Consider the following 16,728-nt stretch of genomic DNA (forward strand, 5'->3'; position numbering starts at 1 on the left):
TCACCCCCTCCCCACCCCCTCCCAGACCCGACTCAGCCCAGGGGAAAAGACGTAAGAAGTCCACCGACGAGGGTCCGCCAAGTAGTTCTCTAGAAATGACAACAAAGAACATAGCTCCCTCAAGTCCAGAGGCCACAGACCTACCCAGTAAAAGTCATGCAGACGATAAAGATAAAGAAAAGGCCCCTACAGATGATTGCGTTAAAACACATAAGCCAGAGAAGGAAGTAGAAAAACCCTTGACTAAAGGCTCAGCTCCTACGGCTGTTGAGGAGAAAGATAAAACTGTATCCACAAGAGACAACAGTGGAGAAGTAGAACCAATAGGAGATAAAATAAAAGTCATTGATCACGACACTCAAGACAGAAGCGTAGCACTGCCAAAAGACAAGTCTACAGCAAGCGTAGTTGAAACAGAAAACACAACAGCAGGAAAAACAGGCAAAACTGTAGCTTCTGCATCAGATACAAGTGCTAAAGCAAGTGTAGCTTCAAGTGGAGGTGGTAAAGAGACAGTGACAGCCACAGAAAAAGCTGTAGGAGAGACAGAAGATACCAGCACCAACAAAACGTGTGAGATAACTGAATCTAAAGATACCACTACAGCTGACCACAAAGTCAAAGAAAAAACAGAAACTAAATCTAAATCTGTTGAATCGAAAAAAGATGAAGACAGTCAAGAGCCCAAAGAAAAGCTCCTAGAGCCATCAAAGTCTACAGAGGAAGATGTAGCTAAGACCCTACCTGAAGAAGATGAAGTCTCTTTGCCTGATTCCTCTAAAGACACACGTGAAGATGCCAAGACCCAGTCTGTCACTTCTGAGGAAAAAGCCACTGATAAACCCAAAGTACAGCCTCCAGTGTCTTCTCCTGTTGAGGAGTATGATGACCCCCGCACCCCTCCCACCCCCACACAAGATGAACAGTTTGAGTACGAGCCACTAAACACAGAGACAGCCTACTCCATACCTATAGTCGCCCTGCAGTCTTCAGCAGCTGAGACATCAGATGCTGCAGGACCATCTGCCAAAGAGGAGGAGCCAAGGGAATACTCAGAAGGTTTGGTTATTTCTTATATGTCTCGTATATAGAGACAGGGAGAAAAAAAAACCCAAAAAACAGGTCATCCTATTATAGCCCAAAATGCTACGATAGGAGCCATGAAGTCAACACAAAAGGCTGGGTTAATATTTAAACAATGACTTTTGAACTTTTAATCAAACACAATAGATGGAAAGACTGTAACAACTAGGAAGAACAGCACTTTCCTGAACTGTTGGGGGGTCATTTGATTCAGAACCAGAATCTTTTTTTTTTTGCAAACCAATAAGAAAAAAAAAGAGGTGAATCTGAAAACCAACAAATTAGATTGGTGTGGCCTTACTGTTGATTTTAATGAATACTCTCTAATTCGTACTTTTGTAAAGAAAACGTTCTATAACAAATTTTTAACTGTGCTGTTACCTCTACTGCTCAGGGCTCAAAATACCTAGTACGTGGAAACTGCAATTTGAATAATGATTTTCAAGATTTGCATGTAAAAACATTATGAATGAAATTTTGCTTGTTGAAAATATCGGACAATGTTCCTTCCACATTGACTGTGGAATAACAGTGCCCTACCACAGTCCACTATATTGCTATCATTTTTTAAAAATGTAGTACCGTGTTTCTTTCCAATTTCCCCAAATGATTTTTCTCGGGTCTATAAAAATTCATCACATTTTCAAGCACAATCATGTCTCATTTCTTTTGGGTGCATCTATAATTTTTATATACTGTGAAAAATTGTGAAATTATAAAAAATAAGAAGAACTCAGTGATGGAGATAATTACATATCTTGTTGTATATTTGATTATTATCTAAACACTGAAGGTTGAATTTCAATTTTACTTTAGATGTTTCAAATTGCATGTAAAATTTTTGCTAACATGCAATTTTACATGTCAATAAAAAAGTATTTTGAGCCCTGCTGCTTTGCTGCAAGATGCTTCTACTTAGTAACTTTTCCCTTCTGTTGTTGTTTGTGCTGCGAAGGAGAGGTTTGCAGCAGTGATGATGATGATGATGATGGTGATGGTAGGTTTTCAAACTGCCTTTAAATGCTGCACATGATTTCAGTAGCCTCCACCAGGCCTTCCAACGCCGGTAGGGATTGTAGAATTTGGCAAAAATTTAAGAGCGAATGTCTGTAAGGATCAAACAATGGTGGCACCGGTCAAAAAATCGATTTGGCTCATTTTTTTGCACAGTGATAGTACTTGGTACATAACCCCTCAGAATAGCTTTCTTTTTGCTCAAAACCCCTTGTTGCCATGGCAACGGGCCAAAGAAGTTTTCAGGGCATTTGTCCAGATTTTGGCATGTACAAAACATAGAAATTGGCTAACTTTAGGGCACTATAACTGATCAGTGCTTTAGCGTAACGACAAGAGCAAGATGTGCTGATCAGAGCAATGCCTAAACTTGTATAAAATAGCAGTAAAGCCAATGTTCAGTAAAATCTGAGGTCTTGGGCACCCTGAATACAATGCACTGTTTTAAGGGTGTATAAAAACTGAAATTTTGCCCAACTTTAAAGCACTGTAAGTCCCAAAAGGGGAGGATGTTTTGCTTGAAATTTACACTGCATAATAAACCACTCCAGAGGTATCATATGCATGCTTGCAAAGTTTGGGTTCTTGTTTCGTTGCTACGCACTTGTCCTTTAAAGTAGGTCAGTTTTCGTTTTTGATATGTCATTTTGTGCTATATTTGACCTAGCATAAGTTCCAAACCAAACTTGATATTTACTTGAAATTTACATAGAATATAAGACAAAAAATTGTCTATATAATGCATTCTTGCAAAGTTTGGGTTCTTGTTTTGTTGCTACGCACTTGTCCTTTAAAGTGGGTCAGTTTTCATTATTTTGATAATATGTCATTTTGAGCTATCTTTGACCTAGCATAAGTTCCAAACCAAACTAGTCACTTACTTAAAAGTTACATAGAATATCAAACATCAAATTCTCTATGAAATGCATTCTTGCAAAGTTTGGGTTCTTGTTTCGTTGCTACGCACTTGTCCTTAAAAGTAGGTCAGTTTTCGTTATTTTGATGATATGTCATTTTTGTGCTATCTTTGAACTAACATAAGCTCCAAACCAAACTAGTTCTTTACTTGAAATTTACATGAAGTATAAAACAACAAATTGTCTATGAAATGCATGCTTGCAAAGTTTGAGTTCTTGTTTCGTTGCTACGCACTTGTCCTTTAAAGTAGGTCAGTTTTCGTTTTTTTTGATGATATGTCATTTTTGTGCTATATTTGACCTAGCATAAGTTCCAAACCAAACTTGATATTTACTTGAAATTTACATAGAATATAAGACAAAAAATTGTCTATATAATGCATTCTTGCAAAGTTTGGGTTCTTGTTTTGTTGCTACGCACTTGTCCTTTAAAGTGGGTCAGTTTTCATTATTTTGATAATATGTCATTTTGAGCTATCTTTGACCTAGCATAAGTTCCAAACCAAACTAGTCACTTACTTAAAAGTTACATAGAATATCAAACATCAAATTCTCTATGAAATGCATTCTTGCAAAGTTTGGGTTCTTGTTTCGTTGCTACGCACTTGTCCTTTAAAGTAGGGTCAGTTTTCATTATTATGATAATATTTCATTTTGTGCTTTTTTTGAACTGACATAAGTTCCAAACCAAACTAGTTCTGTACTTGAAATTTATTTACAACATAAAACAATATGTACTCTGTGGAATGCGTACTTTAAAAGTCTGGGTTCTTGTTTTGCTGCTACGCACTTGTCCCTGAAAAAGGGGCAATTTGCATATTTTCATGTCATCTTGTCATATCTTTTGACTCTCATAAGTCTCAACAGTAAACTGTTTTGCTATTTGAATTTACACTGAATATATATTGTCTATGAAATGCATGTTTGCATAGGTCAGATTCCTGTGTTCTAGTGGCTGTACCTGTCCCTGAAAGTAGGCCATATTCTTCACTTGTCCACTAATGCAAAATATTGGCTATCTTTGGGAGTCTAATATGAAAAAGGAAAGGTTTTAATTCTTCTATCTCTAATTTTGCCAGATCTATGCCTTGGGTTGTTTATGAAATACTTAGCACCAACGTTTGCATGATATAGTTGTAGCAATGTGGCTGTTATTGAACGTATGCCATTTTATCTTAATTTGATGATAACAGTCTTATACAGTCATATTTAGCGTCCCCACATTATTGACTCTCGAAGACTTGACTTGTTTCTATATTTGAAAAATATAATAAATCCCTGCGCATCTTTCTAATATGTAGTCTATCACTCTATGTCTATGTCTTTGTATAACTATGTCTATGTGGAAAACATGCATTTCAGTCAACTCCGCTATTCCTGTACATGTAGACTGTGCTCATTTTGAGCAATTCCACATATTGTTTTATGTTGTAAATAAATTTCAAGTACAGAACTAGTTTGGTTTGGAACTTATGCTAGGTCAAAGATAGCACAAAATGTCATATTATCAAAATAATGAAAACGGACCCACTTTAAAGGACAAGCGCGTAGCAACGAAACAAGAACCCAAACTTTGCAAGAATGCATTTCATAGAGAATTTGTTGTCTTATATTCTATGTAAATTTCAAGTAAATATCAAGTTTGGTTTGGAACTTATGCTAGGTCAAATATAGCACAAAAATGACATATCATCAAAAAAAACGAAAACTGACCTACTTTAAAGGACAAGTGCGTAGCAACGAAACAAGAACTCAAACTTTGCAAGCATGCATTTCATAGACAATTTGTTGTTTTATACTTCATGTAAATTTCAAGTAAAGAACTAGTTTGGTTTGGAGCTTATGTTAGTTCAAAGATAGCACAAAATGACATATCATCAAAATAACGAAAACTGACCTACTTTTAAGGACAAGTGCGTAGCAACGAAACAAGAACCCAAACTTTGCAAGAATGCATTTCATAGAGAATTTGATGTTTGATATTCTATGTAACTTTTAAGTAAGTGACTAGTTTGGTTTGGAACTTATGCTAGGTCAAAGATAGCTCAAAATGACATATTATCAAAATAATGAAAACTGACCCACTTTAAAGGACAAGTGCGTAGCAACAAAACAAGAACCCAAACTTTGCAAGAATGCATTATATAGACAATTTTATGTCTTATATTCTATGTAAATTTCAAGTAAATATCAAGTTTGGTTTGGAACTTATGCTAGGTCAAATATAGCACAAAATCACAAAAAAACGAAAACTGACCTACTTTAAAGGACAAGTGCGTAGCAACGAAACAAGAACCCAAACTTTGCAAGCATGCATATGATACCTCTGGAGTGGTTTATTATGCAGTGTAAATTTCAAGCAAAACATCCTCCCCTTTTGGGACTTACAGTGCTTTAAAGTTGGGCAAAATTTCAGTTTTTATACACCCTTAAAACAGTGCATTGTATTCAGGGTGCCCAAGACCTCAGATTTTACTGAACATTGGCTTTACTGCTATTTTATACAAGTTTAGGCATTGCTCTGATCAGCACATCTTGCTCTTGTCGTTACGCTAAAGCACTAATCAGTTATAGTGCCCTAAAGTTAGCCAATTTCTATGTTTTGTACATGCCAAAATCTGGACAAATGCCCTGAAAACTTCTTTGGCCCGTTGCCATGGCAACAAGGGGTTCTGAGCAAAAAGAAAGCTATTCTGAGGGGTTATGTACCAAGTACTATCACTGTGCAAAAAATGAGCCAAATCGATTTTTTGACCGGTGCCACCATTGTTTGATCCTTACAGACATTCGCTCTTAAATATTTTGCCAGGAGAGTTAGTCTGTGGGATAGTTAATTTCCTACAGTACATGTAACTGTGGGAGCAAAGAAACCCTATGGTTGCCAAACAGCCACAGATGCACACAGATTTCTTGGAACAAGTTGCATTCTTTCTCTAACAGTCATATCCTCTCCCTTTCTAAAGATGTCATTCAGTCCCCCAATATTTTCACATTCACTGTAAGGCTATGGTCCAAGCAGTTACAACATACAATCATGTAGCTTATAGAACCCCTGGGAGAAAGAGCCATCACTGGTGTCACTCAAAGGTTGCCCACCTCCAGGCCTATTCTTCTCAGAAGGCAGAAGGGCTACAATGACTCCAGGAAATTGTGTTTCAGGATACTGTACAAGGAACTAATACCGCGTATCTAAGATAAGATCGTCGATGTTCAGGAGAACTTGCACTTCTTGTTCCTCCACTCAGAACATTTCAGCGTGCCACTAGGTTCTCTTCCAGTTCTCATCAATACACCGTCAACATACCTGTCTCCAAGTCATTTTACAACAACAGCTTCTTTCCCCAGATTGCAAAATTATGGAACTCTCTTCCAAACAGTTGCTTTCCGTCCAACTACAATCAAAGCTTCAAAACAAAGGTCCACCACCATCTCCTGACATAACTACATTATACTCACTTTAGTACCTCTAGCTCTATGCCTAGAAGTGGCCAAAATTAATTGGCCTTGCATTGAAAAAAAATTATGATGTATTATCAATACTGGCTAGAGCACTCTATTACACAATGTAAGTGGGATGTATGTGGAGGAATTTAGGATTCAAGCAGTGAAGGAAGTAAAGAATGCATTACCTAATTAACTCGTACAGTCCCTCCACAGTTAAAATAAATCAACAAAAAGCAAAAATAACATTTATAGGTCTGTGAACTTAAAAATGTCATGAAAACCCCAATTATTTCCTTGAAGTTTGAAACTTAGAATTTCTTTTTGCAGATGCAAAGAGTAAGAGGAGTGACTCCCCTGCCAGCCAATCATCATCCAGGTCACATGGGAAGGAGGATGAACAGAAGGGGGACAGGAAGAGAGGGGGAAAGACTTCAACTGAAACTAGGTACAGGTAGAATTCCTCTTACAGTTGGCAGAGGAACTTTTAAAACATATTCTTACGAAATAAAGAGACTAAACTTTAACTGCCAACACTGGAATGTCCTGCGTGCAAATGTGGTCACTCCAACGAAACAGCTGTACACTACATCCTACTCTGCCCACTGTACACTGATGAACGCATTGACATGTCATCTCTAACTAACATCCTGCCATTTGACATAACGTCATCGACAAAACCTTATGTTAAACCATTCTCAGGGGTAACCCCTCATTACCGTTTGTCAACAACTGTAAAATATTTGATGTGGTTTTATTTTGCAGACAGGACGTTTTGTTTGATTTAGTTGATTGATTTTGATTTGTACACCAGCTCATTATGTACCTTTGTCATTTGTTCTTCTTCTTATTATTACTTTGTTTTATAGTTTCCTTTTATGTATGAGGACAGGGCTGAGATAAGTCTTATAACTTTTTGCCCAATCCTCGAAAAATAAATGTGAATAAAATAAATAAATAAACACTGGTCATGAATGAATTGGAACCAAATTTTATGGTTGGTAAAACATTAGGATATTGGGGTTCTTACACAACTACATGACATTGTACATTAGTGCAGGCTCTCACCTGCTTACGTTTGGATGCCTGTCAGGCATCTTTGCTGCAAAAGCGCCACCTATATACACTGGTGGTAAGATGCAGCACTCCAGTAAGAAGCTGGCACAGGCATCAAAATGTAAGCAGGTGAGAGTCTATGCTGGTTGTGTAAAAAAGAAAGCCCCAATATTCAGACTCTGAGAATCTTTTTTTGCTCGAGGGATTAAAGAGGCCACCTACATCTGGGCACTACAACCTTCCCTCAAAAAAGATGGGGGGCGTCACAGACTTTTTGCAACTCACGATCCAATATCCTTTTGTTTATCTCTAGAGGAGTTGAGGCACAGTCCACAGAGAAGAGTACACCGTCAGAATCGTCCCAACAACAAGCTTCAGAAACCCGGGGAGGTAAGAGGGAGGACGGTAGCAGGAGGGGTAAGCGAGCGCGAACCCCGTCCCCCCCACGAGGTTACAGAAGGTCACCCTCATCACCAAGGAGACGACGTTCCCCCTCACCTGGTTTAGGAAGGGGAGGTCGAGAGGTTAAAGGTGGAAGGTCAAGGAGAAACAGCTCCCCCCAGGGGAGGAGGTCAACTAGAAGAAGTGCGGATGAGGAGGCGTCTGTTTCCAAGAGACCCAGAAGAATGTAAACATGGCTAAGGCCACACCAAGTAAATTTTATGGATGACGTCCTTTAGATACCCTATATCTAATGCGAGAGGGCAAAAAAAAACAAAAACAAGACAGGCCGAAAAAACAAGGTTCCTAGATTTTAGAATTTTGACTCAATCATTGTACAAATGGATTTTTTTTGGTGGAATCATCACATATACACAGCCAGCATCACATATCACTGTATCAAAGTAAGAAATAAAACATTGAATCAGAGCCTTTTCTTGTCTCCTCTCTTCATAGTTATCTGCCATCCATGTTCCGGCATGGCAGCAGACATCTTTGCCCATTTTTGGCATGTTGACCACTGTCAGAAGGCAACAAAATTTCTTGTTTTTTTTTTCCAAAATCAGGCGAAAATTAATTAATGCACGCGCTGATGTCATCCATAGAAATTACTTGCTGTGGCCTAATCCAATAGAACTTGGAACAGTACATCTACATGTACATACATGTATTGTAAATTAATTTCTATTTTTTTGCAAAAGCACCCAAAGCGATGTCAGGGCAGTAAAATTGGACATTTCTTTTCATTTTTTTAAAAATAAATGTACATGTAGTACCAATGTAAGTTGAAGCAACCCTATTCCAATACCATACTAATATCTGTGAGGCAAAAATGCAATGTTGCTGACGGAAAATGGATGTTTTGTATTCTATGTTGTTATTGGTAGTGGAAAATATAGCTTGTTTGGGGCTATATCAAACTCAGTACATTGTATAAAATATGCTTAGAAAAGGCACTATTATGTAAGTTAAATATCTGATTTCCTCGTCCAGAATTTTTTTTTTTGTTTTGCTGCCCTAAAATTGCACTGGATGCCTTCAACTTTTGATTTTGCATTAGGAGGGGATAAGAAGTTTGTGTGGTTAAAAAAAAATTGCAGTTACTGTAGTTCAAAAATGTACTGCACTGGATAGGCTTTTTCGAGAAAATATGATTTTGCAAAGAAGAGGTCACAGTGTAAACCACAAATGAGAATAGAAACCCAACGTTTTAAAATTCAAAGTACTTTATTTACCATTATTGCCTTGTGTAGTGTTGTGAAGAACTAGAATAATTGTTTAAGGAGAGTGTACTATGAGTAGTATCTTAATTTTGTCATATTTGTCCTTAATGGAGGATATACTGTAGTCAAGAATAGCGTAAGTGGTGTTACAATTATATTCAATTGTATCAACTATCAAGGTTATATTTCAAGTACAATTAACCCAGTGGTTGGGAAACTTTACTATTAATAGAAAATCTTGCAGACTCTTGTTTTTACTCAGTTTCTTCTACTTCTCCAGTGACCTCTGACCTGACCAATGACATGATTTGTTGATGTCTGTTTGGTTACATAATGTTGCAATTTCATGGTTTACTCTGCTCCTGTCAACATATATACTAGTAGTACATGTATGTGTAATGTGTTTGAGTAAGAATTAACAGGGCAGACCATGTCCGAAGGTAAACATTATGCATTTGCTTTGCAAATGTTACTTCTCTAGTTGAAATGTAAAACTACATGATTGTACAACAGCTATCTCACGAAATTTAATTGTACATTATAATTTTTTTCATGTCCTACATTTGACAATATTTCTTTGCTATTTGTATTATTTTCTAATATTTACTGTCATTTCATATTACACTGAAGATTTCACCCTTTTTCCTAATTATAGTTTATACAATAGAGTAGACCCATCCTGAATGCCAATCACAATAATTATTAAGTTCAACCAATGAGAGAATGGCAATTAGCGGTTCGACCAATGGGAGAGTGGCTTCATGTCCTTCAATCAGTTGTATTTTCTTGTATTGACGAACGTGGGTGAGGCTCTAGGATCAGTCTAATTACCTTTTAGTGTTGATTTACACATTAGTCAAGTATTGTAGTTGATTTTCAATTGTGACAGCTTTCACCATTAAAATTAATCCTCTTTTCGGGCAACCCAATATTATTGTTTGCTTGTTTGTTTGTTTTTTGTAACCGGTTACCAATAGGCTATAACATCGTGTTTCTTTTTCAATTCAATTCTTTATTTCCATACCAACATTGCAGACATACAAAATAGAACTATAATGTTGCCTGAATGGCATTATTGGTATTTACATCATTTAAAATAAACACATAACATTATATACACATAAATATATACACTACTTAATTATATGAACAGTACATCCCAGGTATAACAAGTTTATGCAGTCTTATTGTTTAGAATAATTCAAAGTTTGGGCAGACTGTATACACATGTAGTAGTCATTACACAATATCGAATTATTTCTCATCCTGAAATTCGTATCTCGTATATTGGTCAGTAATAACGTTAATGACCTACCTGTTTATCGCTGGTTGTATTTGGTGTATATAGCAACTGACAAGACTTTATCACACCATATACCCCTATTGGTGGGTCATTAACCCTTAATATTAAATTGGCCAAGCATGCGGTATTTGCTAAAGCCTATTGCTGAACGTTAATACTATGTGCGTCACCACTACCATCTGCACATTCAAGACAATCAAATTCCTTTGTCCAAATGTAACGGTCATAAAACATGGCAGTACAATTTGTCCTAACAGTCAACATGAGGTGAACTCAGTTTGTGGTACCACCATTAACTACCAGAATGTAAACAAACATGGCTGACAGCTGTGTTTCCAGCTTGTACACTCGTAATGGCGTCAACCACAGTCGTAAGGCGTCTTAGGCCGTGTTAATGTGAAGTCACTCAAGGCGCTTTAAATGTGGTTTACCCCGAAGCCGGTTTCAAGTGGCTCCATCTGAACGCTCCAAATCACATTGAAAGCGCCTCGATCCCAAACCACTTCTAGAGGTGGTTTCGAATCGGTTTCCCGCATTGCGTTTTGCGTCTGAACGCAATGTGATTTCAATGTAACTTCGCCTGGTCATGGATTACGGGGTGATATTTCTTTTTTTTATATGCAATACCAATTTTTACGTGGCAGCAACTTGAAGAGCAGTAATAGTCAAATAATGTGTCCGTTCTAGGGCGAGCTTCACCGCCTCTGGCGTGACCACGTCGGCATACGGCCGAGATACGCTGGGAGGGGGGCACCAGCAAGCAGGTCGTTGACCTCTGACATTAATAACACGCCGCCTTGCGTGTTATCATCAAACAGCAATAAATGTAGCTCAAGCGCATTATGTTCGGACACGGTTTCGCAGGTGTGTGTGGCACGTGGACCAGATGTGAGGAATGTGAGTTACCCGAATCGCGGTTTGGGTGATTCCGTATAGACACGGTCTTATTTTGGCATCTCCACTTCCTGCATGGCAAATTATTTACATTGATTGATTCAATTAACTTTGTAAAGAAAGGACGAGAAAATTGCCTTTTTTTATCGTCGTAATGTTACATAATGTACAGTTTTTATTATACAACATTAACAGGTGAATGCTAATAGAATTAACAAAGCTTTCACCATGTTATAAAAAGACCGAAAAGTACGGTTTTACAATAAATGGTAATACCCACCTCAGAGACTTTTCATTTGATTTTGGTAGAAATTTTGAAAGGGAAGGAAAAGCCATGATTGAATGTTTATCTTTTGCAAAACTTTATAAATTATTACAGCCCATCTGGCATCATCAGTCATCTCCCGTAGTCGTACGCGTAACTAATAAGAAACTAAGAATCACGGCCCAAGTTCCGCCCTTGAATTACGAACCTTCTCCATTTTGTTCTTCGACGGACAGAATCCCAATTTAGAAGACCATTATACATGTACATGATTGGAATTTATAACACAGGGAGCTTTTAAGAATGGATGTTCGACATGTTTCTTTTTACAAGAATTTCAAACATTCGAAACTCTAAAATTTAAGCAAAATTATAAACTTTATATTGACACATAAAACCATATTATACAATTACGAAGTCACATGTAGTTTCATTAAAATATGTACGAAAGACTGCATGTGTATGGCCGTATACATGTACGTTCTCATACATCGTCAAGTAAAAAAAGGCCTAAAATTATTTCGAAAAATTAATTTTTAGCAATATAAATTATTCGGTCTTTAGGAGAATATTTATTAAAATGGCATAATTGCTTTCAATAGAAGAAAAAAAAAGATTTTATCAGCATAAAATATACAGCCCGTGCAAGGCTTTGAAGATTAACCGATAGTGTTTAAATAATGTGGCAGCTGGTCGTGACTTAAAGTTCCCCCGACAACCGTGAAACCAAAATAGATGTGTGTGGAAGTTTGCGATTAATTATGCATGTAGATTGCAGACTGCCGGCTTCTAGATTTACGGAAGCGATTACGGCTGGTTCCCTCAAGGAATATATAACATTATATTTCGGATTCACCAAGGTACCCTACGCTAAACGGCAGCAACATTCATGTACGTAATCATTTATGATTAATTAAGTAATAGAGAGTAGTTGCACATTTTGCCGGCTTGGAGTTCAAGTAGCCAAAATGTATTAAAAAAAGGAGATAAACAGACGATTCCGGCTGTTAAATCGTTATGTTATTTTCCAACAGGGCTTTGTTCTGTTGCTCGCAGGCTTATATCACTTGATCAGAATTCTGCAACATGTCATGGACATTGTCAAGTTCTGTAGACGGAAGACTACGTGCACATTGAAACGTAAACCGATGTGCAGTTACTAATAGTTCAGAACGCAGTTTGAATTGAGTTTATAGGAGCTACATTTGCGGGATTCACCAGTTGGAAAAAACGATGGTCTCAGCGCCAAAAACACTCTTAGATTCTGCATGAGATCCATGTCCTTGGACCGACCCTGACTGTTTTTTCCCTCTCTCTTGAATATTCATACGCGAGATGGATCTTTATAGGGGTTACGGTCGACATTTAAAATGTCTGTCTTTGACTGACAAGCACGCCAGCCATAATTAAAGATAATGACCTGTTGGGACCCTCAAGGGCCCTCATTTATCATCCCACAGCATCTCAGCCATTGGCGCTTTGCAAGCTGCAGTCCAAACGCGACAGCTGGTGGACAAGCACACATCTTTGGTATTGCGCCGTTTTTACATACATTTTCTTTGAGTCTTCAGTAAAGAAACAGGCTGCTCACAAGTACGTGCACTGCCGTGCTACAAATGGAGGCTCACTGGCGCTGAAAGTCTTGAGGTGAGAGAGTTTTAATCTCTTTCCAATTCTACTTTGTTGATGAGGGAATTTGGGTGGTCATCGCAATCTACAAGCGTAGAATCCCAATAGGACACTTTCCCGTGGATTAGCTTGATTACCAGAAAACACCGGCCTGACCACCTTGCAAGGCCAGTCGACATGTTACGAATGCAGGCTGTAGAACATTTGTAATTACAGGAGAAGATTGAAAAGGGAAGAGGATTAGGTCAGGGCAAAGGTCGCGGACGTCATCTCTGGATGTCAAGATATGTTACAGCTTGAAATGCTTCAAAATGATTATTCGAAACTAGCGATTGCTTCATGAATGAAGACCTTTATTGTACATTTGTGTTCTACAGAACTAAGTACAGGTCGCATGGGTACAGAACATGAACATAAACACATATGTACATTACATACATATGAACATATAGGAGTGTAAATAAATGTCTAATTTCTATTCTTTTCGGCTTCATCTCGCTTAGTAGTGATTGTATGGATATATGCGGCTGTGAGATTACTTAGAGTAGGTTTATCAAAAGTTAAAAGGAATACAAATTTCTCTTTACTAGTCAAATATCTGAAGTGGGGAAATATACTTAATACATGGCTAAAAATATGAGTCTATCTCTACTATACAAGGGGCAATCTATGGTGAAATGTATTTCATCTTCTATTTGGCCTAAACTACAGAATTGACAGGTTCTTTGTTCTAGAGGAGTGCGGTTATGTCTATGAAAATATATAGCGCCACAATCGGTGTAGAACACAGCAGTAGTGGCAAGACTACCTAGTGAAGCTTGGCCATTCTTCTAATATAAAAATATGCACATTATATTGAACAGTTTAGAGATGTCGATGCAGTCTTCGTTCACTACAGTTTGTTCCCTACAATAGAGACTTATTAGTTAAAGAAGTTTCAAAGTCATGTTTAAGGCGATGGTGCGTCTACATTATACTTACTTATCATTACACGACACTTCTGTCAAGTTTGGTATATAGTGATTGCGCAATAGACATATAGAGAGAAATATTTCACACATTTGGTATTAGGGATATGAAGCCATTTTTTTTTGTAACAGACACTATATGTACATGCATGAAGTATAGGCTTCTGGCCGGTGGTTCAATTTTTTTTCCAGTTAGGAGTTGTTTGCCTAAAATCCCTTGCTCCGTTGCCTGTTAGTACCTCAACCTTTGTTACTACGAAAATATATGTGTACATAGAAACCGGCATCGGGACATATAAATGTTACATGATAATATTTTAATATCTGAACGATAAAGCAAAAACCTACGCATAGTAGGCGCAGTAATAGACAATATTTTCTTTAACAAGGCGTCTATAATTAATTTTTCAATATGTCATATTCGAATGTGTGTTAATTTTAAACTATTCGAAATCAAAATTTTCTACATTCCAAGTCGTCTTCGTGGTACAAATAATGGTACAAATAATTTTGTGAAATATAAAAAAAAATCTGTAGGACTGCTACACTTTGAATAAATGTGTCAGTATACAGATAAAATAAAATAAATCCTTTAGTATATATATATGAAGGACAATCTGTCGCCATATAGCAGCATAGCATACCGGGTCTTATTCTATTAAAACTACACAAAGTTATGCTTAAAAATACTTAATGCGATTTTCTACAAATCCCAAAGTTATTGTGAAATTAAATGGGTTCCCCTTATAGCTAAAGAGATGCCCGGAGGCGTAATTGTATGCATGAATGTTCTTGCGATCGTGCGTGTTTAAGCGACCAGGCTCTACTTCTACAAGTCAAGGTCATTATTTTTTCATCAATTACGCCGAACCAACCAAATCCTAAGAGCCGCCAACGGTGTTTTCGGTGTGACGATCCATAGTAATTTAATCAGCTACCGTTATCTACTGATTCTCTCTGTCTAGTCAAACATACCCAAAAGCTATATCAGACCCACTAATTATTTACGATGTCGCTAATGTTCTTATGGAACTTAACGTAAGACGCCACTGCTATTAGAATTAGATAGCGTACTCTACCTTATCGTCATATGCTTCCGGATTTTCCATACCCATCCCCTAACGTCTTTAATTAAAGCATGGAATGCGAAGACTGAAAGCAATTACTCAAGCATACTAAGTAACGTAAATCTTCTTAGCAATTTGTGCCCGAAGCGTTTCGAAGAAATCAAAATAAGCAGCCGGCATTAGAGATTAAGCTTGAAAGTAAAACAGTATATAGTTTGGGAGCGAAGTTATTCATGACATTTCTAAAAATCCTAGCAGTTTTGTTGCCCCTTGGCAGTGGTTAACATGCCGAAAATGGGCAAAAATGTCCGTTGCCATGCCGGAACGTTGATCATGGTAGATGTATATAAAGGCAGGAGACAAGACAATGTCTTTTGCTTTGATGCAGTGATGTATTTCATTGCTTTTATATGTAATGGTGATTGTGTATATGTGATGTTCCCACTGAATCCAAACCATGTGCACAATGATTGAAAGCTTTTTTCAAACCTTTTAGGATACAAATAAAAATGGCTACACTTTGATTTGTAGAAATTTCAAGTAAACAATGTCTGTTAATAAACAAAAGCTTACAACACAAACTGAATGATAAAAACTTAATTGACTCTTCAGAAAAGAAAGAGAATTGAAGTGTGGTAAATGATAACCAGAAATCATAACTTTGTGAATCCACCAGAAAGTTGTAACATAATGTATTGGTACACCACCCCGATGACGCTGCAATTCGTTCAAACATGCAAGTGCACGAAAACTAAATAAAACTACTCAGACGATAACAGATGATAAAACAAGCTCAACCGGGGACAGAGTGACTAATTATGTTCATTTACCACCAGCAAAATAAGGCCGCACCAATTTAATTTGCTGTTTCTCGGATTCGCCCTGTCCATTTTTTTCTGATTTGCAAAAAAAAAAAACGATTTTAGGTTCTGAATCAACTGCAAAATGCTTAATGAAAGACATATCTTGGCCCCAAAGGTTGAAGAAATTCTTCCTAGTTGTTAAAAGTTCTTCAATGTAACAATGCAACTTCCTTTTATTAAAAGTTCAAAATCTATTGTTTTGATTATAAACCAGCCTGGTAATACCGTATGTTGACTTCGTGGCTCATATCACAATATTTTCGGCTTTCATGCGGTGCCTTGGTCTTTTTTCCGCCCTGTCGCTTCATATTTTTTTCTGAAAAAAATCCGAGAAACAACAAATTAAATGTTTGTGTTGGATCAAAAGTTTTAACTTTTTAAAACATGTAACTACCAGCACAGATGAACTTTCATGATAGAACAAATTAAATTTGTGTGGCCTAAACTGTAAACATACATCATCATCCCCTGCCCTTTATTTGATGGGAATAGATAGCTACTGTCCTATCCAAGAAATAACGCAGATGGCACTACTGCTGAAATATCAGGCGGAGTCTTTATTAT

At 37.3% G+C, this 16,728-nt stretch overlaps 1 protein-coding gene across 1 annotated transcript; it reads left to right on the plus strand.

Moving 5' to 3' along the window:
- Positions 1 to 6: 6 nt before the first annotated feature.
- LOC109464350 (enolase-phosphatase E1-like) lies at positions 7 to 6,978 on the plus strand. Its single transcript, XM_019761297.1, has 2 exons — positions 7 to 1,059; positions 6,786 to 6,978. Exons 1-2 carry the CDS (start codon positions 96 to 98, stop codon positions 6,911 to 6,913), a joined length of 1,092 nt encoding a protein of 363 aa, XP_019616856.1. The 5' UTR covers positions 7 to 95; the 3' UTR covers positions 6,914 to 6,978.
- The last annotated feature ends 9,750 nt before the right edge of the window (positions 6,979 to 16,728 follow it).

The sequence above is a fragment of the Branchiostoma belcheri genome, unplaced genomic scaffold (assembly GCF_001625305.1).
Source record: "Branchiostoma belcheri isolate BF01 breed outbred unplaced genomic scaffold, Haploidv18h27 scaffold137, whole genome shotgun sequence".
Classification (NCBI taxonomy): domain Eukaryota; kingdom Metazoa; phylum Chordata; class Leptocardii; order Amphioxiformes; family Branchiostomatidae; genus Branchiostoma; species Branchiostoma belcheri.